At 43.0% G+C, this 24,207-nt stretch overlaps 1 protein-coding gene across 4 annotated transcripts in view; it reads right to left on the bottom strand.

The window, feature by feature from the left end:
- map7d1a (MAP7 domain containing 1a) overlaps window positions 1-24,207 on the bottom strand; it is a 42,660-nt gene that overhangs the window by 6,520 nt on the left and 11,933 nt on the right. Inside the window, exons 2-13 of one of the 4 annotated variants that reach the window (XM_069142003.1) lie at window positions 17,127-17,327; window positions 13,429-13,497; window positions 12,721-12,741; window positions 9,801-9,964; window positions 9,331-9,442; window positions 6,453-6,557; window positions 4,973-5,095; window positions 4,744-4,889; window positions 4,204-4,334; window positions 3,038-3,276; window positions 1,741-2,008; window positions 791-971 (exon numbers count right to left, since the gene is read on the bottom strand). In XM_069142003.1, the coding sequence (XP_068998104.1) occupies window positions 791-971; window positions 1,741-2,008; window positions 3,038-3,276; window positions 4,204-4,334; window positions 4,744-4,889; window positions 4,973-5,095; window positions 6,453-6,557; window positions 9,331-9,442; window positions 9,801-9,964; window positions 12,721-12,741; window positions 13,429-13,497; window positions 17,127-17,327 (1,760 nt within the window). The remainder of the gene's footprint in view (window positions 1-790; window positions 972-1,740; window positions 2,009-3,037; window positions 3,277-4,203; window positions 4,335-4,743; window positions 4,890-4,972; window positions 5,096-6,452; window positions 6,558-9,330; window positions 9,443-9,800; window positions 9,965-12,720; window positions 12,742-13,428; window positions 13,498-17,126; window positions 17,328-24,207) is intronic. The other 3 variants (XM_069142017.1, XM_069142011.1, XM_069142027.1) reach the window with 3 other exon arrangements.

Below are 24,207 nucleotides of genomic sequence, written 5' to 3'. Positions count from 1 at the left end.
AAACCCTGAGCCAAAATAGCGTGCCTTTTGCGTAACAAGGGCGTGGTCGCTGGATGCAATTATTGTTTACAACCAACAAGGGATATTTTCCACTACGTCTGAGCCAAAAACATTTATTTTCAACATTTTCAGCTTTGTGAATTACAAAACTTTGTGTGATCTGCTAGATCATGTTGAACCACAAATTACACTTGTGTGAGAGACCACAAGGGGGTGCCAAAGCTTAAGGGCTGATAACGGACTATTTGCATAGATAAGGCGGTGCCACAGTTAATCGTGTTGCAGGTCTCCAGAATAAACTAATAATCCAATGAATTTCCAGTTTGATAGGAAATCTGTTTTCTGGTTATCTGCTCTGCTTCTCCGCGGCCACACACACAAACACAGGAAGCGTCAATATTGCTCATGCAGGTTATTTGGCAAAACACAGTCAGTGCGGCTATCTGCTCACCATTTTGGATTTAATATTCAAGAACAACGACATCTTGCTGACCTTGAACGGTAAATAAATCCTGGATGGTGTTTTTAGGACGGGCCTGATATCAGATGAAGTCGGTGTGAGTTGAGGAGTCGAGCGGACACAATACAAGCAGATTGTTTTCCAAAGATAGGAGAGCGTATACGTGTAAATAGTGCTGGAGGATGATGTGTGATTTTTGACTTTAACTTAAAAAGGTAGTAACGACTGTCATGCTTGTGCTTGATGCTCATCTGACTAACCAGATCCGTCCAACGTGACACACGACACCCTCCATATTATCGACTTGTTGAGTTGACGGTCAGGGCTTACCTGTTTCTGCAGGCGCAGGTTCTCCTCCTGCTCGGCTTCGGCTCTCTGCTGTGCCTCCTTCTCCTCCTGCAGCCGCTGTGCTTCGTCCCTCTTCCGCTGCTCCTCGGCCATCGCTCGGGCCTCCTCCTCCCTGAGTCGTCTCTCCTCCGCCTCCCTCGCTATTCGCTCGTCTCTCAGGACCCTGAAGCGTTCGGGCAGAAGAGTAGGATTACATTTTTTTTTTTTTTTTTCCCCCCACAAAATCCTGTGCTAAAGACTTTGAATGCTGTAAACAATTTAAAATGTAAATTGTTCTATTGACAGGACGTTTCCTCTTTAGTTTATACTTGACATTGAAATGAAAGCAACACAAAACCACACTATTTATGGAAATGGAAATAATTGGAATTGCGAGTGCCAACGAGAGAGCACATCAGTTCCTAAGATGGAACTAGAGACATGCTGTGGTCAGAATTGGCGAAATCGCCTCTCAAATTTCTGATCCTCACAGCAAAGCTCAGTGAAGACTCATTCAGACGTTCATGAACTGAGAATCCATGGAGCCTTCCTTATTAGTATTTTTTTTTTTTTTTTATTGTTTCCATGGAAAATAGCTAAATGTCCTCGGTGAGGTTTGTTTTGCAGCATTAAACAGCCACAGCATGATAATCTATACCAGACATTTCACAATGACGTGAAATAATGTTACTTAGGAGAGAACTGCCTTCCGCATAAGTTCAAATCTCCCATTTGTCTTGAGAGAAACATTGTAAATGTGCTTGACATAGCTGACAGTGAAAGGAAAGAATACTGTGTCGTTAAAGAAATATACTGTTGGAACACAGCTTGGGAATTACTGTCATTCACCGACGTGTTTAAAATTCCGTTCTTCTGTTTCACAGTGAAAGAACTCGATAAGTCTTTGCGGTCAGTTCTGTGAGGTCATCTCTCATTTTAAAAGACCAACTGACCTCTCCTTCTCCTCCTGTTCGCGCCGTTCCTGCTCCTCCCTCTCCCTCTGCTCTCGGGCCTGCCGGCGTTTCTCTGCCAGGATGCGGCCCGCCTCCTCGGCGTCGTTGGTGCCCGCCATGGGCTTCGCTGACGGGGAGGCCGCGGGTGACACGGCACGGGCGGAAGGAGCCGAGTGGCCGACTGGCTCGGGAGAGAAAGAAGCGGCTCTGGTCGTGGCTGCTGCCGCGGCGGCCGAGGATACCGCGACGGCAGGAGCCGCGGGGGAACCTGAAACGGGAAAATGATTGTAGAAAGACGACGAACGCAGCCGCATCGAATGTTGACTCATCTGTTTAGGCTCTTTAACAAGGAATGACGTTTAAAGCTGTGATTTCTCCAAGGGGTGTGGGGGGGGGGGTGCGTATTAATTATTATTAATAGCGCATCCAACCGCAAACTTCTCCCTCCGCTTCCACATCAAACACTCCGTTCCCAGCACAAAGGGAAAATGTAAACAGCCCTAGCTGCAGCTTGAGAACTCGGTAATTACATAATTAACGCTGATTAGTGCAGCCTCTTAGCGCTGTGTGTGCGTGTGGCGACACGGAGCTGTGTGTGGCTCGCTCCGTACGCTCGCTTTGTTTTCATGGCCAATTACGCCTGATGGTAATCTGTGTCTACTGCGTCTTGAAAGAAATACAGATTTTTTTCCAGAGGCTCAGTCACTTTTTCCATTAGTTCCATTATCCTGGAGAGTCAGAAAGAAGAGACTGTTTGGGAACATCAGAGAATTATTAAAAAAAAAAAAAAAAATACAGCCGCAGAGGAAAGCTGCCCAAAATCCAGATGTACTGTATCTTATCGTAGTTTATGTGGAGCAGTTGGTTCGACTTGAATTAAAAATTGTTGCAAAATGCGACTCGATAATTATCATGCAGAACAGTGCTGCAGAACTCAAGCTCGACTAGCTTTTTCCAGAGCTTTCAACTGCATCTTCATCAGCAGATGAAGTTTGCTCAGTTGTCATCATGTGACCTAATCATTGAATTCAATAAAGAAAGACACATGCTGTTGAAAGCTTTAGGGAAAAGAACAGCTAAATTGAACTTGAGCGGCATTTGTTTTGTCAAACTGCTTTTCCCCAAGGACAAAAATGAACCTTTAGCCTCATTTTCTTTAAAATATCCAATTATATGCAGCCTGTTATGATTGTTATAAGACAAATTTGTCTCACTAGAAAAAAACAAAACTTAAACGTATGATTTGATTCCAGTCTGGTCCCGAAAGACGATTCTCATCACTCCTTTCTGTACTCACTCTTTCTCTCCTCTGGGGTGGCGGACCGACGAGGCTCCTTCACTCTCTCCAGGGGGGCGGGGGAGGAGGTTCGGTGGTCTAACCTGGCGGGGGTCCTTGCTCTTTTGGGCCGGCCCTTCGGGGTCGCCGGGCTCCCGCGTGTTGACGGAGGCCTGGGGGAGGCAGCAGGGCTGGGAGAGGCAGTTCTGCCCTTGGGTGTGGCTGGCGATGCCGGCCGTTGTCTTGATAAAGGACTTGGACTGGAAGAAAGGAAAAACAAAAGGGTGGAAATGATTGATGTCAACAAGGATCCTCTAACGTTTTCAAACCAAGGTGACCGCATTATTCATTTAGATCTCGGCTAAAATGGCTGTTTGAAACGGAACGTGTCCCGAAGAAAGCCGACTTCAGCAAACGCGTTCGCAGCAGACAAAGCACTCAAACGTTGCATCATCCCTTAAAATGCATTATCAGTCAGCAGCATCTCAGCAACGCAATGCAATGCAACACTTGGGAGGGGAAACATCCATTATGCTGAAGAGGGTTTTTTTTTTTTTTTTTTTCCTTTAGGCCTCAGCCACCAACAGCTCCGCCAGGCTCTTTGTTGGCTTTTTGTCGAGTCAGAGAAACGGTTCTTTTTGTTTTTTTTCCTCCTCCATTAGATCCCTTCTGTCCTGGATGTCATTTATTTGGTGGCCGGGGGATTTGAGAATAACTTCCTCGGCATTCGCTTAAATGCGTAGGCTCAAGCGGCGCATGAAAAATGAAGTTGGTGCAGCACAGACATAAACATGCGCTGCATGAACCCGGCGAAACCAGTTGTTCACCAGAAACAAGCTGCAGGTCGGGCTGATCCGAGGTTAACGTGGTTTACAGCAAGGTTTTAGTGATGATGTCTTTGCAAGTGTCGAAAATAGCAGATTTCGTTAGATTTTAGGTTCTTGTGGTATGTGATGTTATTTAAAAAAAAAAAAAAAAGGAGATTCTAGCTTTAGTTGGTTAATGTTCAATCCGGGCTTACATGATTATTTTCATTATTTGTTGGGTTCAAACAACAGAAGTTTATATATACATATATATAATGTTAAATTATGAATAAAATAGAAATACCTGATAAATATTGAACTGAATTTAAATAAAAAAAACAATTTGACTTAAAAGAAATACTGCCAAATATAATGTTTTACCTTGGGTCAGGTCTGTGTCTCAAACTGGGTAGAGACTGTCTCTTCTTCATCACCTTCTCTTTAGTGATGGCACTTTTTTCCTTCTCGTTCTCACGCTCTTTGTCTCTCTTTTCTTTCTTGTTTTTATCCATCTGTATGACAAAAGGGAGGAAAAAGATCAACATATCAAACGGAAATAACATCTACTGTTAGTGTAATGTTAGAAAACTGTAGCTCGTTAAACGTGAAGTAGGCAAAGAACGGAAAACGGATACATCTGATCTGGGATCACGATTCGTTCTCTTGGCCGTGGAACAATCCAACAATCTCACCATCGAACGCTCACGTACGGCGAGGTGAACGGTAAATCTGCTTGTTTTAAACTGAATCAGCCGTTTTAGATTTCATGGCTCTTATGAGGAGCGGTTTATCGTGAGGCTCCTGATGGTGTCAGGTTCCGCTTCCAGGCTCGTCGTAACTCTCTGAAGACGGTGACTACACCTGGCTGCGACTGCTGAATACGTTGGGACGCCTTAAAAGTGAACGGTCAGCCAGATTTACCGGCGTGGAGCTGCGTCTGTGCTGGCGCTGGGTGATGTCCGGCGTGCTGGACGTCACCCTCCAGCGGTCGGAGCAGCGGCGGTGAGGCTGGTGGGCGCACAGGGTGAGGGGACTGGCCGAGGCCGAGCGAGGGCAGAGAGGGGAGTCTGAAGACGAGAGCGACAGGTTATTTAAGCTCGCCGACGTTCACGTGTCGATTTGAAACGACCGACACGAAACATGAACTCACGGCCGTCTTTGCCGTTGGTGAGGACGCTGGCAGCACTGCGGCTCCGTGCGAGGAAGGACAGCGTCGGTGTCATCAGCCGGTCGACTATGCTGCTCTCCCACGGACTCAGTGCGACGCTACGAGCTGCGGAAAGGGAAAACCGTCAATCGCCGTTTCGGGTTCAGGTAGCTTCAAAGACGCGTGTTAAATTGATGTCCTGAACCAGAGCGCTGTTGTATGTTAAAAAAAAATTGAAGTATTACAGCAAATTAAGACTGTTTTTCAAGCTCTCTGTCTACCCAACACAACACAAAATATAAAGTTTGACATACGTGACAAGAGGGAAATGAAAAAGAGACAGCTTTTTAAGTTATGTCTCACGTATCTATACATCATGAGGACCCCATAAAATGAACAAAATCCCAATATGACACTTTAGTGCAGCCCATAGAGATTATGAGAGGAGGGTAGGAGAAGATTGAGCCAAGTATGTGTCCTCTATAACCTTTAACTGTATGGGTACCATCCAAGAGAGAGAGAAAATTATTTGAAATTCTTGTCTAGACAGCGAGTTAGTTATTTATAACCACAGCCTTCAGCATACGACCAGAGAAGAAGTAGTCGACTTGGGAGTCGTCAGTATTTATTTTGAGGAGAAATGTTCTTTGTTGGCTGCGAGGTGGCGGATGGGAAACATGTTGTGCTGAAATTTTTTCAGTGTGTGTGACTGTGTTGGGTTAGAGAGGAGAGACACCGGGGATAGTTACAAATCTATTTTTTTTCCCAACAGCGCAGCGGAACAGTACCTGCTCCCGGGGAGCTTTCGGAATACATTATCTCCGAACAAAAATGCTGACTCACTCACTGACTTAAGTTTTTTTTCAAACTCTGAAGTTTCTTCTCCTTTGCAGGAGTACACATGACCTGGTTAACTACAGACCCATAAAAAAAAAAAAAAAGCCGAGATCATTTTAAGCATGACGGCGGAAGGTTGTTGATTCGAAGACGCAAAGCTGATTCAAGAAAACATTTGTCATTTAGAAATCACACCATCTCCAAAGCATCAATCATTAAAACATTGAAGACAACAACAAAAGACATCCCTTATCCGGAGGGTTGTGATGAAAATGAACACAAAAAGGACCCTTTTCACTGTGCAAACACATCAGGAATGAAATGACCATTACCACACAATGAACCAAACAAAGGACAGTAAAAAGCTCCCATAATAAAATAGAAGCATGCAGAGCATGTCAAACAAAACCCAAAGTCTGGAGAGTTGAAAACAACAAAAACAACAACAACAAATAGAGGTTTTGGAAAATGAAAATGGGTCAGCTGTCAACCATCAAGCACAGGAGAGGGGCTGAAATCAGAAAGGGGAGGAAGCAACTGAAAAAAAAAAATAGAGGACAATGATGGACGGTTCGGAGGTGTTGGCGGTGGCAGAGTGATGGACACATTTAGGACAGGAGCGGTGGCGTTCCACGTGTTGCCTTACTTCTGCTGGGGGAGTTCCAGAGCGTGGCGGAGGACTTGGAGAGTCGCTTGTTTATAACAGAGTCCACGTGTTTGGGCAGGTTGACCGTTGAAACAGAGCATCTGCCTAGGAAGCCAAGAGAGCGCCACACAGATGTTCACACAGGTCACATGACTGAGAGGAAGAGGGCGGGGAACTTCTGCGGCGTCGTGTGTTGTGTTTAGATATACACCCACTCACTGTGAAGGCAACTGCAAAGTGAGCAACCCCCCCCCGCCCCCCCCCCATCAAAGCCGGTTCCTGTGTGCTGACTGTATACAAAATACCATCCACTGATTTATAGTGCTAACATGCATCTGTTCAGCTCAGCTGGCTTTTAGGTGTGCAGGCAGGCATCCGTGACACAGATCAGAGTGTTTTAAAAACCCTTCTTAAAGAGTCATTTCATCCCAAATTACAAAAACACCTACTTTCCTTGAAACCTTTTGTGGTATTTAGCTCTGCAAATAGTTTTGGTTTTTAGTGTCCGGATTTTGGCACACATTAAAAATAATAATCTTTATTTACAAAGTGCTTCACAAGACAAAGAAAAAAGAAAGTTCTCCTTTTAGCTTAATATAAATGAGGTGGAAGAAATACAGTTGTTTTTTTTTGTTCAGTGCTTAAAAGATTGAAAATGACTTTATGATTGTTTATCGGCAGCATCCCCCCCCCCAAAAAAAAGAAACTGTGTCCCCGTTAATCCACACTGCTCCCTCTTAACTGTTTCCATCGGCACCATTTCTTTGGTAGAGAAGTAGTTCCAGTGAAAACTGCTGCCAGTGATGTTTGTGCATTATCCAGAGAGACCTTCCAGGGAAAACAAGTTGGTGATTGGTTCAATTTTGTAATGTTATGAGAACACCAAACCGAATTCAATTCAAATTCAATGAGGTAAATGAGACAGTAAGTTTTGCTTTTTGTAACTTGGGTGAAATTTATTAAATAATACCAATTTTACACCAACTTTTCAAGCCATCAACACAAGCCCAAGTCCAGTGAAAAAGGAACCATAGCAACAAAACAAGTGCCTGATGGGAATACATAAACTCATTTCAAGGCTGATGACGTAAATTGGCAAAAACTTGAATCCTCGAGACCGTCCATGGGTAATACTTTAATCTGTCCATAGTCTACAACCCTTTAATACACTCCAATCACATCTTTCCCCAAATGGGATGATTCAGAGGACACTGCAGTAATGGAAGTACCGTATTACAGCAGGCTGTGCGTGAAAGTCTCCGCTTAAATGCCCAAAGCCAGTAGATGACGCATTCTACTCTTTAGATAGGGGCCAAGATGGTTCCTTTGGAGCATATCCTAAATAACATCCTGAGCTCTCAACCTTTCCGCTGCAGCCCGCGTACACTTGTTTACTTTCATCGCCTGACAGACAGCAAGCTGGCAAGCGAGGACGGAAAGAAGGAGGGAGAGATTGATTTGAGTTTCGGTAACTCCCCAGGCGTTCGGCAGCGGTGACACAAGACGGAAGTCAGTACACGTCATATTTAGAGCTTCGGCTCGGAAAGACACAGGACGGAATCGTCCATCGAACTGCACCGTTAAAACATAATTTCCACGTTATTACCGAGCCTCTCCGGCCGTTTCAGACGGATCCGATAGCCTGTTGGGAGTGTCAGGGCATTTATTAAATCAGATTTAGCATTAATAGACAACAAATGTAATTGTGTTGCTCGTCTATAGAACCCTGCTCGCTTCAACTGCTGCCATAAAAGCGGCAGAATACATTTTCACTTTGTGTAATCAGTACAGTCCGGTCGTGATCATGAGGCTAACAACCCTGAAGTAATGTCTTAGAGCCAAACAGCCTGCACAGCCAGAGCTGCAGTGGGTCGCCGAGGAAACTGTGTGTTAAGGTGGAGGAGTGTGACTGATGCAGTAAAGGCACAACAGATTAAAACGTAACAACAACAACAACAACAACAGCAGAATTCCTGATTATGCACCTGCCAACATCATATGCCAACTCCAACACTCAGCACCACATGTGTTTTGAAGGTGAAATTAAGAAGAGAGCGATACAATTTAAGTTTGGTTTTCAATCCTTCAGAACAGCTTCCGGCTGCAATGCTTCAGATCAGAGTTTAGTTGTTTCATCGTGACTCAGATTTGATGGTTTCAGCTTCACAAATATGCGTTTGATGTGAGAATTTCTGCTTTTCACAGTTTTATGAGATCGTAAACTATGTTTTGGCTCTTGAAGTCACCTGATGCTTTGGAAACTGTCATAGATGTTATCGAGTGTTTGACATTTTATTGAAAAACTGACTGCCTGCAGCAGAACAAAGAGAAAGTGGTGGTGTTTGGTCAACTTTTTATGTGCATTTAAAAAACAATTCTAAATGCAAGTGTATTTAGTGAAGTAGTCGGACAGCGATTCCCAACCTGTGGTACGTGTACCACTGGTGGGACGAAAGTTTCCTCTTCACAGCCTTGCTGAAAGGCTCAAAAGCTGCAAATGTGTTGTTGTTATTTAGCATTTCAGAGACTATTACATAGTTAGGTTAGTTGGGAAATTTGGTTTGGCACATTGTAGAACACGGTCTGAAAAGTTTGAGACCCTCTGTCATCATCTCATCCGCTTTAGAGGTGAACACCACTGAAACTCATGAGTCAGCAATAATCAGTAAAAACCTCGATAGATTCTGTTGCCAATAGAAGTGACAACACATTGCACTCATGCTGTCCTGTATTCCAGCCAGGCAAGCTGCATCAGCTGCCCCCCCCCCCACCCCTCAATCAGGTCGTCATTCGTGATACCAAATGAGTGAAAATACAATTCCTCTCATCAGACACGATTTCATAAGGATTTGTATCCAAGTGGAATCAGTGCACTCACTTCCTTTCTGGCTCGAGTTCTGGCTCAGCGCACCGGCCCATGACCATCTCTGCTGACGGATTTCCGCCCAGGTCTTCTTGGTGGACCTGTGGATGGCTGCCTCGTAGCGTTCCTGGAAAAGATACGAGAACCCGTCTTTTAAAATGTCTAATGTATTAATGTCAATGTGCGGGAGTGTGACATAGTGTGCTCTTCAACAACAACAACAACAACAACAACAACAAAAAGCCTAGATTCAAGCACTCTGATTGGCTGAGTAAAACCCCAAATCCCTTCATCTGCAACTGACCCAGTTCAGGTGCCATTAACATGGAGGGAACTGACATTTCACCTCTGGGTTTTAATGCAGCGTAAGAGAAAAGAAGTCTGTTTAAGAGTCAACATTTCCACCGCTACTAAACGATAGTAAAAAGCATCACATATTAAATGTATTACTTCGAACATAGATTTGCATTGTCATCCAAACATACTTTGTTCTTCTCCAGTTTCTGTTTCTGTCTCTCATCCAAAGTCGCTCGCCGTTTTTCTGCCTTGATCCGCTGCTCCTCGAGCTTCCTGCGCCGCTCCTCCAGCTGCTGCTCCCTCAGCTGTCGAGCCTTCTCCTCCTTCTCCAGCCACTGCGTCTTTTTGGCAGCTAAGATCAGACAGAGGACATTTAGTCAGGAGAGCACGATCTCTCCAAAAGAGTCCTGTCTCTCTTTCCTGTCCTATACTGTAGGTCGACTTGTCCTCTGATATGACCTTGTGTGACATCATATGTTTCTGAAAGACACTATTTCACACTAAATAATTTGTTGTGTTGGGAGGTTTTCAAAAAAAAAAAAAAGAAATAGTATTGAAGTAAAGGTTGCAGCTTGAAGAAAAAAAAAATCCCAAAAGTCAAGCCACTCTGATGTTTACTTCAGATCTGAAGTGTTTTTTTTGAAAAAAAAATTTAGAAAAAATTGCCCTTCACCTCGATCCCCTTGCGAGTTTGGAAAAATAAAATAAATTACTTGACTTTTCCACAGAATACTGCATAATGCCCAGTTAGACAGACACAGTAGCTCTGTAGTGACATTTTTATGTCACACTAATCGCATCAAGGCTGCACATGAGCTCCAGTAAACCACGCACTTTGATATGGAAATCGTCTTCTTTGTCCCTGAGCCCTTCAAAGAGGGCGTAAAGCAGCCTTTTGCAGCTGCCTCTCTGTGTACACAACGCACCATATTTCTTTAAACTACAAAGTAAAACCTCCATGAAGAATCAGCCTCTGCAAAGGAGGCAAAGCTTAGTTCTCTAAAGCACTTGATGCAACAAAAAAAAAATCAACTGGTTGTGGATTTCAGATTACAGTGATGGATAATTGCAGAGATGCTGGAAGCTAGAGGGCTAAGATTTATTGAGAGTTTGGCTTTTATCTGAGAAAGCTGAGTTATATGAAGGCGCTGCTTGCCAGCACCTTGCAGCAAAGAAAGTAACTGCTGCAGTGCGTATCTCAGCTCATCGCCGCCTCATGGTCTGGATTTGAGAGACGCCTCAGCTTTACCTTACAGTGATACAAAGCTTTGGGGGATGGTAGCCAGAGTGCGGTGGAAACGGCTTCATAATTTGGCTCCGCATCCATACTGTAGTGTTTCCTCCCTCCTCTTAAGGGAAATCTTTAGGTCATGTTTTTACTGTAACAAAACTGTTCCCACTCTTTCCTAGCAAATCAAGTCTTTGACAGTGTGTGACATTTGCTGATTGAATCTTTTGAATTTGTTTGTCATTCGGGAGGAAATGAGCTGGATTTTGGCCGGGCTCTTCGCGGTTACACTTTACAACGAGTTTGTCTTTCAGCTCATGAGTTACACACTTTTCTCAGGCTGTCATTTATAATTAGTCGTTTATGCATCTATTTTCAGAGCCTTAAATGATAAACACGTGTCCAAATCTGAATATCTTAAGCGGACATTGCTTTAAAATGCCTTCCTCAACTCTCTCTCCTGACGGTGATCAGTGCTGACAAGTAGCATCCCGCCTCAGTACAGTAAGGTCATTAAATAGTCATTACCAAAAGCGCGGCTCTAACTCCGGTACATGAAGTATTTAGACCTTCCTGTTGAAGACAGACGAGGTGGGAGAGTTGCTTCTGTGCATCGATGTAACTCGGCCAGATAGATCTCTAATAAGAGAACCTTGAACATGTAGAAATGTTCCACTTGTACCTCTGCTGCTAGAAATCCTTCTGGTGATGCAGTATGACCAAAATCTCTTTTAAGCTGATATTGTAAACACAAGCTTTGGCAGGATCTCATCTTTTATCCTGGTCTGCCTGGGTATTAGATGGGACCGTACCATCTGGCACGCCCCAGTGATCGCCCAATTAGACTGATCCGCGGTGTGAAGTGTGTCAAACTCGTTTTGGATGAGACAACAAAGACTTACCGAAAGTAGGACTACGATAACAACTAATTAAAAAGAAACCTGTGTCATGTGAGGACAGGCTTCAGGATTGTGAAAAGCTTCTGCATTTTACCAAGACATTTCCAAGGATATAAAGTATTCTCATCCTGACAAGTTGGGAAAATATATAACACAGATCTGTATCTAAAAAAAGAAATCTTTTTTTTCCCCTTTTTAGGAAGCTATTTTTCAGTTTGTCAACATAAAGTTGTTTTGATATAACTTCACAGTCAATATAAATCTGGCTGCAAGCATCTCGAAAACCCTTCAATTTCTCCGGTAAGATGGCAATCACGGTGGTTTTGCAGCAAACGTGTAATCTTCAAATGCAAAATCCAAAGAGCTCTGTGGTGTCTGCACTTTTAAACATGTGGATGGACAAAGTTCAAACTGAGGGCACGCCACATCTTCTTATACGTGAACTGTCCACCGCTGACCCCGATTAAATACCACAACATTCACACATAAATGATGGTTATGTGTTCAATCTGTGGTAGTATGATTTTTATGAAAGACATATTAAATGATATCGTGAGAGGGAAAAGGCTACAACTGGTTGAATTTGTCATGGTAAAAAAAAAAAAGAAAAGAAAAAGACAACCATGTCTGAAAAAAAAAAAACAGCATGGGGATTAATTGAATGAAACAGCTCTAGGGCTGGGCAATATTCTAATTCTCATCATATAAATCTTGGCAATGTCAAAACTTAAGTTTAGCATTCAGCATGCTGCTTTGCTTTATCGGAAGACGAGGCGTGAGGGGAAGATAAAGCTGACGCGTGTTAGCTATTGTATCATCTTTTTCTCCCAATTTCCGTAATGACAAGTTTTTGGTGCATTGCCCAGCTCTAGCTAAAACTACTGAACTTCATTAAGCTGAGACATCCAAATGCAAACAGAATGATCAAAACACAGGTCTTCACCACCACCATCACCACATAAACATAGGTGAGTGGCTTACCTTGTGACTTGCTGAGCTCTTCTGCAGGAGGAAAGGTTGAGAGAGAAGACAGAGGCAACTGTCAATCATGCAAAGCAGTGCACGACCAGCGTGCAGCCGGCAGGTGATAATGTGACAGCCATGTGTTAAACAAAGAAAATTAAACGTAGAGACGTGACATCAACTGACACAAAAGGCGGAGCTGCGTCATTTGATCAAACAGCAGCAGTAAGTTGGGATACATTTTAAAAGGTGGTTTCTGTGCTTTCATGACTCGGAGCAAATTTCTTAGTCACAAGTAATATTAATCTCCATCAACGCATCCATTTTTTTGTCAGTTTTCCTGCAGTTTTTGTCAATGTGAGGGATATCTGTGGTTTGAAATCAGGTTGTATACATTTTAGTGCACAGGTGAGCAGCCAAACAATAAGCAAATGGTTTGAGAGTGCTCTGGGCCATTTCAGAATGCATGCAGAAAATGGATGCTCACTTGTACACTGGTAAAATGGTCGCTTGGCTTTTTGCTGATTTCAGTCAATTTCTTGCGGAAGTCAAAACTACCCTTTTCACCCTCTCCCAGTGTCCGTGCTCCATGTGCTTGCCATGCATCCAACCCGGTAGCAAAACAACGGCTAACGACAACCTCTTCCACCCCAACACCAGGGGGAGCTCTCGTCCTGTGTTTAAGGGCTTGTCCTCCCACCCCCTCCACCCCCCTTTCCCACTTACCAAGATATTTGGCCTTCTCTTCCCGGCGCTCTTTCGCAAGCTTCTGTCTGTCGTCTGCCTTCCTAACGTCTGGGGTGAGAATGAAGGCGGGTGAGAAGACGAGAAAGAGGAAAAAATATAGTTAAATGAGAGGTGTAAAGTTGGATCATGTCTAATCAATTAAATCACATTAGCTTTCAGACACACAGCGTTTATTAAAACTAAAAAAAAAAAAAATGACGGCTGGCTGGCTTTCATATTTTCTTGCAGGTCGAGGAAACGGTTAAGAAACATTTTGCTGCAAAACCAAAAAACACAGTAAGTAACTACAAATCGAAACATTTTTGGCATTGTATTTTACAGACTGAGATTAAAGGCAGACTTTCACATAAATAAACAATTATGAATAAATATCTCTTAAGAGGTCAAGTAAATCTGGCCAGCGTGCGTCGCATACTTTAACAGCAATCATTCCTTGAGGATGACTTGGGTTATGCAGAGAATACATAATTTAGTCAAGGCTATATATCCTCTATGGGATAAAAAAAAAAAAAAAAAAAGAGCATGGTTTGCGTCTTATATCCAGTATTTCTAAAACAGCAGTTGCATTTCCAGCCTCAACCTCGGTATGAAGCTGATGTGTACTATATTTTCTAGATTAAGTAACAAAAACAAAATTCGGCAGGCCAGCCAATCTCCTCACAATAAAAGCTGCAGCATGTGGCGGGTACACTAAATCTCTTATGCCATCTGGATGTGGGTGTATGTTTGCCTCGGATGTGTTATGACTAGAGGGGAACACACTCGCATGTACATGTATCTCTTCTCTGCGTGGCATCTCTGATGTACTGTGTGCTTACACTTAACATTCTTGCCAAATACCTCAGGAACCACAAGGTACGAGAAAACAGAGGAAGAGCAGTACACGTCACCTGAAGAGAAATGTCGTGCCATTTCGAGAAATTCAAACTGCATCCTTTCTTAATACTTAGTGCTACTTCCTGGACAAAATAATAATCATAATTAGTAAAAAGGCACACTTTGCCTTTGTCCTCCAAAGAATATCCCAATAAAAAAATATTCTACAAATGAAGATGAAACCTTTATTCAGTTCATCAGTCAATGGATAGAATTTATTAGCAATTAAAAGTACTTTTAAAAAAAAAAAAAAAAAAAAAAGTTTTACTTTAAGTAAAAATTCACTGTATTCACAAAATCTTTGGGCTTTGCACTGTTGGTTTAAGAAAACAAGACACGTATGACATCCCCAGCTTTGACTCTGGTAACTCTGGTGGGCATGTTTTGCTTTTCGAGAACACACTGACTGAACTAATGAAATTGTATTGAATTATTTTGTTCATTAACTAAAATAATAAACAGCAAAAGTTGTATAATGTTCATTGCAGCTCTATTTACAACGCAAAAATGATTACGACAAAATAATTCATTACTCCTCCTCGTTGCTGTAATCAATTATTTCATGAACCAGATTTGCAGCTGAAATTTTGGACCGCTATCCTGCAGTGTGTGTGTGTTTTTTTTTTTTTTTTTTTTTTTTTTTCAGAAATCATCTTTTATATGCTGCTATCTTTAAAATCAGCTACCATATGCAATCATATACAATATATACAGGACACCTTTGGCGTGTACTTCCACCAACAACTTGGTCCCCACCGGGAAACATTGAGACCGACAGCAGTCCTGATCTTTCCTGAGGCTTTACGCTACATCATCCCTCTCAAATCTTCACTGACCAGATGTTCAACTTCAACCACAAAGGAACTCATCCTTAGGCAACATCTAATAGGGCGAGGCGTGAATCGGAAACGCGACAACAATCTGCCGTGCAGCCTCCCCAAGACCAGCCCCTGACCCACTTTGATATTTATAGGACGATGGAAAGGCCGTGTGTGTGTGTGTGTGTGTGTGTGTGTGTGTGTGTGTGTGTGTGTGTGTGTGTGTGTGTGTGTGTGTGAATGCTGCTGTTTGCAACTCGACACCATATTTATCATAACATCACGTGCACAAAGCTTCTCAAAATGTCAGCTCTGTTTTTGTTTGCCTCTAAATTGGGTAACAAAAGGGGTTATCGGGTTCAGTGCACAGCGGGATGGAGGAGAATACAGTGGGCACACTAAAGAGACGTGAAAGAATTGCAGTGTGTTAAGAATTTGGCGTCTATTAAAATGTGGCTCAGTATTTGTAATCATAACAGTGGAGCTGCCTTCGACACCACCTTACGTAACACCTGTGTATCGTTCACAACGTTTTGATACAGGTACCAACACCTTGACTTAAGGTACCGGTTTCCGAACGATATTTTATTCCGTACCAATTTTATAAAAATCAATTTTAAGAAAAAGAAAATTGTGTTCCATTAAGTTAAAGGTCCAAATCTCTAGTTTCCATGCAGTTCAGAGGGGAAGAGTGTAACCCAAGTTATTAACTGCATTCTTTTTCTGTAGTTATAAATGCCTCATATGCATGCTATCCCTACACACTACACTCTACTTATGTTCCCGTAAATGCTTCACATACACGAGTAGACACGAGTTAGCTGGCTGCACACAGTGAAGCCTGAAGTTAATGAAAGTCAGACAGGTGTGAGGCCAGAAATGAGCTTGAAAAGAGCATTCTTACGTGAGATTTAGCTCGGTTGAAACCAACTTTATTTTATCCACATGGACGGACTGAATGAATGAGAAATGCTGTAGCTGACCGACACCGATGAGACTTTCTTCTGCCAAAACGTAGCAAAAGTTATGTGTTTAAAAAAAAAATCAACAAATTATTGTGGTTGTAGCCCAGTTATCAAAATTTGGTACTAAATGTCAAGACATTTTTCAGTACTAGATGGTATTGAAACAATTTGATCACTGCCATAAAAGTATCAACGTTTGGTACCCAGCTCTAATCCAATCATTCCTGTAAAGCATGGCAGACTTTGGCAAATAAGCCAAGAAACCAAGTCCAGCTTTAACTGATGCGGTGGTGTCATATGGAGGTAACCGACCAGACAGCACTCTTGAAGTTTCGGGAGCAGTTTGGGACTTGTGGAGGTTTATCCCTGTCACCTCACGCTCAGGGAATAAAGAGCATGACCACAATGAATGGATTAATGGATAAAGATTAAAGAGGAGAGAGAAAAGAGGCTTACTCTCCAAAAACCCTCAAACATGTTCCTTAGAGTTTGCGTGTGCTGTTTTCCAGTGACTGCAAGAAGCTGAACTGGTGGGATTGTGGAAACGGCTAATGGCGCTGCCGAGTCAAACTAAAGGCTTTTTTGCCATCACTCGCCTAAAATGTGATGATTCCTATTCAGGTTCCCTCCGCCTACCTCTCATTAGGGACCAGCGCATTAGCTATCCTCTTACCAACAAAGCTCATTTGTCTATATTTTATAGACAGATTTTCTTTACTAACTTAATTCTGCCTGAAGTCTTCTAATGCAAAGCTGCAATATTGTAAAGATAAACTGCAGCCACTCTATTGGACTTTGCTTCACGTCTGAAAGCATGCAGTCACTGTTCCTCCGATCCTGCCTCGAGAGAGCTGACCTAACTCCAGCAGAGTGCAGATATATAATTGCACCATTATTAGAGCACTGCCTCAAGTCAGACCAAATTCAGCTTCTATTATAAGTTTGAACTTTAAGCAACTGAACTCTTATCTCGGTAACGAGGACAATTCAAAAAGGTAAAACTTTGGTTTTTGTTTACCTCTTTTGGACTTCGGGACCGGGGATGCCGGTGAACCAGGTGGTCGAGGGATCCTCTCAGATTTCGTGGGGGTTGTCAGTCTTCGATCTGTATCTTTCTTCACTGGAGACCCCATGCTCAGGGTGTTGTCTGTCTTCAAGGGGCTGCTCTCCCCCTCCGGGTCGGGCCTCGTAGGGTTTGTTTTTAGAGCTGAGCAGGGAGCTGGTCGGAGACAACACATAGAAACAGCTAAGTAGATGAAGGGGTAAAAGGTACACAAGTAACAAGTACAGAACTCAACCGGTTTATCTTCATTCCATTCACTGCTCAGCCTATGAAGTAGTTCAGCACGAGTGACGTAAACGTCCTCAAGAGCGAGGTGGAGTCCACAGCTTTGAGAAGACCGAAGATAATGAAACAGAACGACACAAAGGAAACAATCCAAGTTTCCTCTCTTTCTGTCAGTTGTTGAGCAACATTATCTGTTGCAGAGATTACAGCATTTTCTCAGAAGCACAAGATAATAGTTCTCAAGTCTCCTCTTAATAAATCTACACCCAATACCATTTCTGCTCTGTGCGACTGAGTTATCGACGGACTGGCCTGAACAGGACATGGTCCTGGCACGGCAAAACACGTTTATTGCTTTTAGGCATCCTGATGATTCTACTGAGGTGAAATTAATTGCTTAGAAAAACAGCATCTGATGTATTTCAGCTCCTTTTTTTTTTTTTTTTTTTTAAATGAAAACTACTCACTAGCAGCCAGTTTGGGCTCACCGGTCATCTGTACTCTCTGAGATTTTTAAAAGTTGTTTTGATGAAAGAATAGCCGGGCCAGACAGCAGCTTCACTCACAGCACCATGACTCACATTTGGCAGGCGGCTGAACTTGAATCTCCTACTCAAACATTAGTTTGCCCAGGCTTAGACAGCCAAACAAAGACCCTGATGGGAGGGACACTTGGCTTTGTCCACTCAGCACTGTATCCCCGCACTCCCCGTGGAACCATGTTGGGCCACAGTTTCTTCTGCATAGTCTCTGATGGTAAACACTGGGGCAACATGCTGTAAATTATTCAGTCCTTGGCTTAAAACAACACAGACAGTAGGGGGCTGTCACACTGAGACGCTGAGTGCACTCAATTTACTATACAAATGCTGTGCTTTTCAACAGTTTGCATAGAAAAGCACCTATGAGCAGCAAGAACACCTTGATTATAGTTTTCTGTAAAGTGAGCTACTCTTTAATGCGCTTCTTAAGCCTTTTTTTTTTTTTTTTTTTTTCAAACAGCTGCTCCCGTGGGAGTAAACCTCTGATTATTATTAAACCTGAGGAGCATAAAGCTGGACAAAGGTCTGCGTGAATAGCTGTCAGACTAATAAACAGCCTCTCGCTACTGCAACTACAGATGCATAGTTGCATTCAGTGGGATATCAGGCCTCCATGGCAAGGATTGTCTGAAGTCAGCTTGGCACATGGAAAGGCTATGTCATCAGTCTGGGAAATGGTGTCTGCTGCTCATGACCCTGAGTTGGACAAAGCCTGATGGGCAGTAAGAGTCTATGAAAGAGTTCAGCTGCGAGACAAGACATTGTGTTTCCATTGTCAAAGCATGCCACTATTAAATAAGCATTCCTCGGGCAGTGATGTGCTGTGATAGAGAGGGGCCATTGTAGTGGTCTCTGCATGGCAACGGGACAGCAGCCAAAACACTGCAATGACAGTGAGAGGAGAAAGGAAGCAGGGAGGGGGATGGTAATGAGATAAACTCAAAAGTAGAAGATGAACACTGGAATCTGTTCAGTGCAGTTTTGTAACAGAATACAGCTGTGTGAAACTGACAACGGAAGAGGTATAAATAGTCTAGTACAGGGAGGAACATGGCACTTTGGGTTCCTAAATTAACTTTATTCTAACCTGATGAAACCTCGTTATTGTTCTTTTCTTGTCCTCCTCCCGTCTGTCTGTCATTTGTCTTTGTCAGGATTAGTAACAGAACTCTTCATGAGATTTGATATTCAGCCACATCTCTGCAACGTTTTGGCAAACAAATGGCGCTCGACAGAACCTCGGACGCAACACCTTTCTGACTTTACAGGTAGTGAATCATACAACACCCGCCTCGGAATTTATCCTCTAACACCATTTTCTCTGACCCCTGAGGGCAGATATGACAACTGGGGTACTTGAGGTGGTAGGAGCAAGTGCAGCTCTGACACATGTGTATTGTTTTGCCTCTTATCCTGCGAGCACTTTCCATTTTACACCTGGGACCTGGAGCCACAAAGAATTGACTATCTGGCAGGACTTCATGTGACAGACAATTACTGTGATGTATATTGTCAATGATGAAGAGAATGACGGGCGTAACATACTCTGGTATGTCAGCAGCACAGACAATGAATACCAATGAAACCTGAAGCTCTCTGGAGGGAAATAGGATGGGAGCCAAGGGAGAGGAATGCTGCTGCGTAGCGAGGGACTGAAACAAGGGCTGATTGATGCAGAGCGCTGACTGTGTGGGCTCCTGGATGACTGGGAGAGGAGAGTATATGACAGACCACAGACAGTTTGTGAATAAAAGTCAGAGAAAGTAAGAAAAGTCTGAACTATGGCCGTAGGGATGTCCCGATCAAGTTTTTTTGGTTTTTTTGCCCCTGATTCTGGACCATGTCATTTGTCACTGAGTATCTGCTGATGTCGAGTCCCAGTCAGATACTCGCTGAGATAAAAAACCGCCTCACAGGGCGAGAACATAATAGTAAAGTTTTTTTGTTTTGTTTTGTTTTTTAAATAAAAGTAAAAGTAATCTCTTGCCATTTGAAATTAGTGGTTTTGAATGCAGCTCTTCTGGTGCAACCTTGTAAAATGCTCAAATTGAGGCCGTTGGACGGCTTTTGTTTTCAACGTTTGGATTTTTCCACATTGCAGTTATTTTATCCACAGGGGATATGACAGAGTAGGTTGCTGCGTCCTGCCACAAATTGTAATTTTCGTTTATCACATTTGTGCGAAATGCTAGTGTAAAACACAGAATCGGGCTTAGTTAAGCTCAATATAGCAGATACTGATCAGTTCAAAAAACGCCTCGATCAGCCCCGGTACCGACCTTTGAGATCGGCTCTGGAGATTCCTAACTCCATGTAACAAATTATGTTTGATCTATTAATTATTCAGCATATCATGTTTTTAATTGACTAGTTTCATCACTTATAGTTTAAACTGTAACAAAATGAAATGCCAATAGTTCATCACAATAATTTGGGCATAATTCTTTTAAAATAATATGTAAATTAAAAAAAAAAACGAAAATCATACCTCAAGAATAGAGACGGTGCATTTTGGAGAGGAACACTGAATGAACCTCCACAGAACACCTTTAACTTAAAAATACCAAAGAAGTCTTCGAAGCTGTCAGATGCTTAATCATTCTAATTCGGGGGACTTTGGCCTGTCCTTGGCTGACATAGTGATGACATAATACAGCAAACAAAACTGGGACACACTCAGGCAGTGCTTTGAGGAGAATGCTGAAGTAATATTTGCACAGATGTACCGAATGCAATGACAAAATCTGTGTCACTAATCTACCTCGGCCATCTATGAACTTGTGTTCAGGCGGTTCTGAAACACGAAAATATGACTTGAGCAAAGCTAATTGAATTAACCAGTTGTTGCATAACAAAACGTTCTCGTGTGGTGTATTTGCGTGAGATCATTGCACAGCAAGAAATATAAGCCTAATTCTATTATGTTCATTCAACAAGAGTGGGCGTCTGCCACCGGCTTATATCACCTCAGTGACTCCCTCCTTGCCATATTTACATTTCAGTGTCTCGGCGGAACTGCACACAGGGGACGCCTACAGCCAAAAGCCATTAGACCACCCTCTTGTGACATCACTTACATTATTCATATTCATAGATCAATGCGCATCAACTTCCTCTGCTGGAGTCTCCATCAAGTCTGAACATGGAAAAACACTTTGGTGCAGCGTATTATAACAAGACCAGGGAGAAGAAATACACAGGAGGGCAAACATTTTTGGTCAGTATTTCACGAGCTTGATCAAAATCTCAAGCAGGTTGAAGGTTTTGGCCACCAGCCTCTTTAGCGGTGATGAAAAGCTCTGTTTCAGTCAGTTTCTTACCGCAAGCACTTCAGGTTCCACGTGATTATTTCCCATAAAAAAACATTTCTGCATGTGTTTTGTCTGTGCTCTTCACATAGATTTATGTGTGATGATAGCTGATGTGTTAAGACACCGTCAAATCAAAAGAAAACAAACATATGTAGTCCTCATTAAACAAATTTAGCTACCTGTTTCAATCATAAACTCATTACTTTACAGCTAAGGATGTTTTTCCAAACTTGACTTTTGACATGAGTGTTTCCTATTTAGAATATAAAATATAAAATATTGAATGAATTAAGTTTTAAGATCTTAAACCAAGTTTTTGAAGTTTAATATACGGGATATGTTAATTCAAAAGCCTCCCATTTACATTGAGGCTGTTTCCATTTGGCTATTATTTTAATCCAGACATCTGGCTGTGATCGGATCACAAGTGGCCAGCTTTAGGCCGAGTGTTTCCACCTTGAATTATCATGCGTCCTGGGTGATCGGATTTCACCTTCCCTGCTGTTTATGCAAACGAACACGTAGGCTATGGTCACGCAAATATGCAAATAAATCAGCAGAAGAACAGGAACCTGAACATCAGAACCCCAACGATTCGGGTCAGATGAATTCATTGTTCCAGCGCATCTCCGCTGCAGTGGCTAAAAGGGGGCGGGGCCTCTCACAGCTGTGGGTCTGATGCATGTCGGAAAGTACAGGAGACAAACTACAAAGACAAACGGATGCATGAGAAGAGGAGTTTAAGCTACAGGTAGGCTATTTAATGCGCCGTGTTTTACAAATACAGTATACAGCTATGACGTATTTCACGTTTGTAGATGTCTGACTACTGAAGTTTGTGAGTCTAATTCACAGCCTGAAATGTTCGGCTCGTTAGATGAATTCATTATGAATCAATTATTGATCTGCGGTGCGTCTCTCTCACAACTGTGGATGATGTGTGCCGGAAGCAACACGATATTACCGAAAAGATAAAAGATAAACCCAGGGGAGGCGTTGGTGAAACAAGCATCATGTGTCTTAATTCACTAATCAGCTGCTGCATAACGTCAGTTTGCAGTAAGTTTCTCCTGCTGGTCAGTCGGCTACAGTTCACCTGCACACCACACAGGACATTAAATGAAAAGAAAAGAAGAGCAGGCACAGATCGGATCAGGTGAAAGACTGAATGGCGAAAAAAAAAAAACATCCCAAACTAACGAACCTGCTGTAACGTTGACGGTAACGCAGCGGAGCACCGGGTCACATACCAACACAGGAAAATGGAGCTGCATTTATTTTTATTGATAATCAGCGGACGTCAGCTGATCGTCCTCAGGCAGCATTGCGTTACCACTGCTCAGCGAATGTGGCCAGAAGAGCGCCACGCCGCCTCCGTATGTGACCTAAACAGATCGGAGCTCGATGTACTTTTACTGGCCACTTGTGGTCCGATCACAGCCAGGTCGCATATGTCTGGATTGATGTAGCCAAATGGAAACGGGGTGTTTGTCTCTGACAAATCTGGTGGCAGAAAGTAAGTCAGTCCTTAGAGCATCTAAAAGCTGTGCTGTCCCGGCATGGTTCCTTTGTTTTGCTCCCTCCCTGCATATCAAATGCTTATTTGACAGCCGACGAGACCCTATGAAGTGGGTCAGGGAAGGTTCAGGAATCCGTGGCATGCTGTGCATGATCATTGGTTGAACATCACACTGTCACACCCTCAACCACAGCTCAGTTGGCCCCATCGGGGTCTTCTTGTGGGGCCTCTCCAGCTGCAGGTGTCAAACAAAGCCTGAGGCACTCGGCTAAACCCATCGACATGCAAAAGCCATACAATGGAATAAGATATCTGTAAAAGTCAGCAGAAATGGTAAAGGAACCCCTGCGGAGGTGGGTGTCCACACGCATGCACGAGCACAGTGTGGGAGGAGAGCAGCAGGTTGAGGATCAGCAGGTAATCAGCACAGACTCTGTGCCATTTCTCAGTCAGGAGCACGCCGGCTTGGACCAAATATACAGTATGTGCAGCTTCAAATGTTGATTTGAAAAATGAAAACCTCACAAATTCACACCAAAGGAATTCAGTACTTTAAAGTTTGGCTGATGACATTGTGGGTAAAAGGCCAAGTTAAAACTGGGACAACTGGTAATGCTGCCACACAAAATGTGATTTAGCAGAAATCCAATTTCACAGCATAATATTTTGTTAGAGCAGGTTTATAAATACCCACACAGTGCAGAGCCAATCTTTGTCGTGTAGTGCCCCAGTGGCACATAACACTGAGATAATCACCTCTAAAACTGCAGGGCACAAGAGCTCTCCCAGTTTAATTATTTCAGTAACAAATGAATGACTATTTTTTTTTTCGTCCAAACAATAAGTCTCCGATAATAAGAGTTGAGAAATGAAGCCGAGGCGAGAGAGGCAGACAATGTTCTTGGAACAGGATGTGCCGCATTTGCAATGGAAGCTCTTTTATCTCCACACATATATGCTGTAGGTTCTGACAGGAAAACATAGGCACAGACAATATACCACACCGCTGTTTTCTGCCTGTGCATCAACCTCACATGGGATCTGAGAGTCAGAGTAACAAAAGCATGTGTCCATGTGTAGCAGAGCAAAACACATGACTCACTGTAGGACAGAATCAGCAAACCATGACGGCACATTCTTAGGACGGTGTTTGCTCATTTGCAGCTCAGGGAGGGAAACGTTCTGCTGAGAAGAGCTGCAAAACAAAATGTGAGACTGTCCAACACAAAACCAGCAGACACTCGAGTCCAAGTGGACCCATTATATAGAAGTAATGGTGAGCTTTAAAATGATCTTGGTAATTTGACAGTAACCAGTAATAATGAACACAACATCCAGCTGCTGTTCATTCCACAACATCCAGACCTCTGACAATGTCTTACCAAGACACAAGGCAGAGTAAAAACATACGGCAGTGGAATATGGAATATTTATGAAGC

Source organism: Embiotoca jacksoni, unplaced genomic scaffold (assembly GCF_022577435.1).
Source record: "Embiotoca jacksoni isolate LCO1_2020_lvr unplaced genomic scaffold, fEmbJac1.0.p SCAF_11, whole genome shotgun sequence".
NCBI lineage: Eukaryota > Metazoa > Chordata > Actinopteri > Embiotocidae > Embiotoca > Embiotoca jacksoni.
The sequence above is the reverse complement of the archived record's forward strand: the minus strand, read 5'-3'. Positions and strand labels throughout refer to the sequence as shown.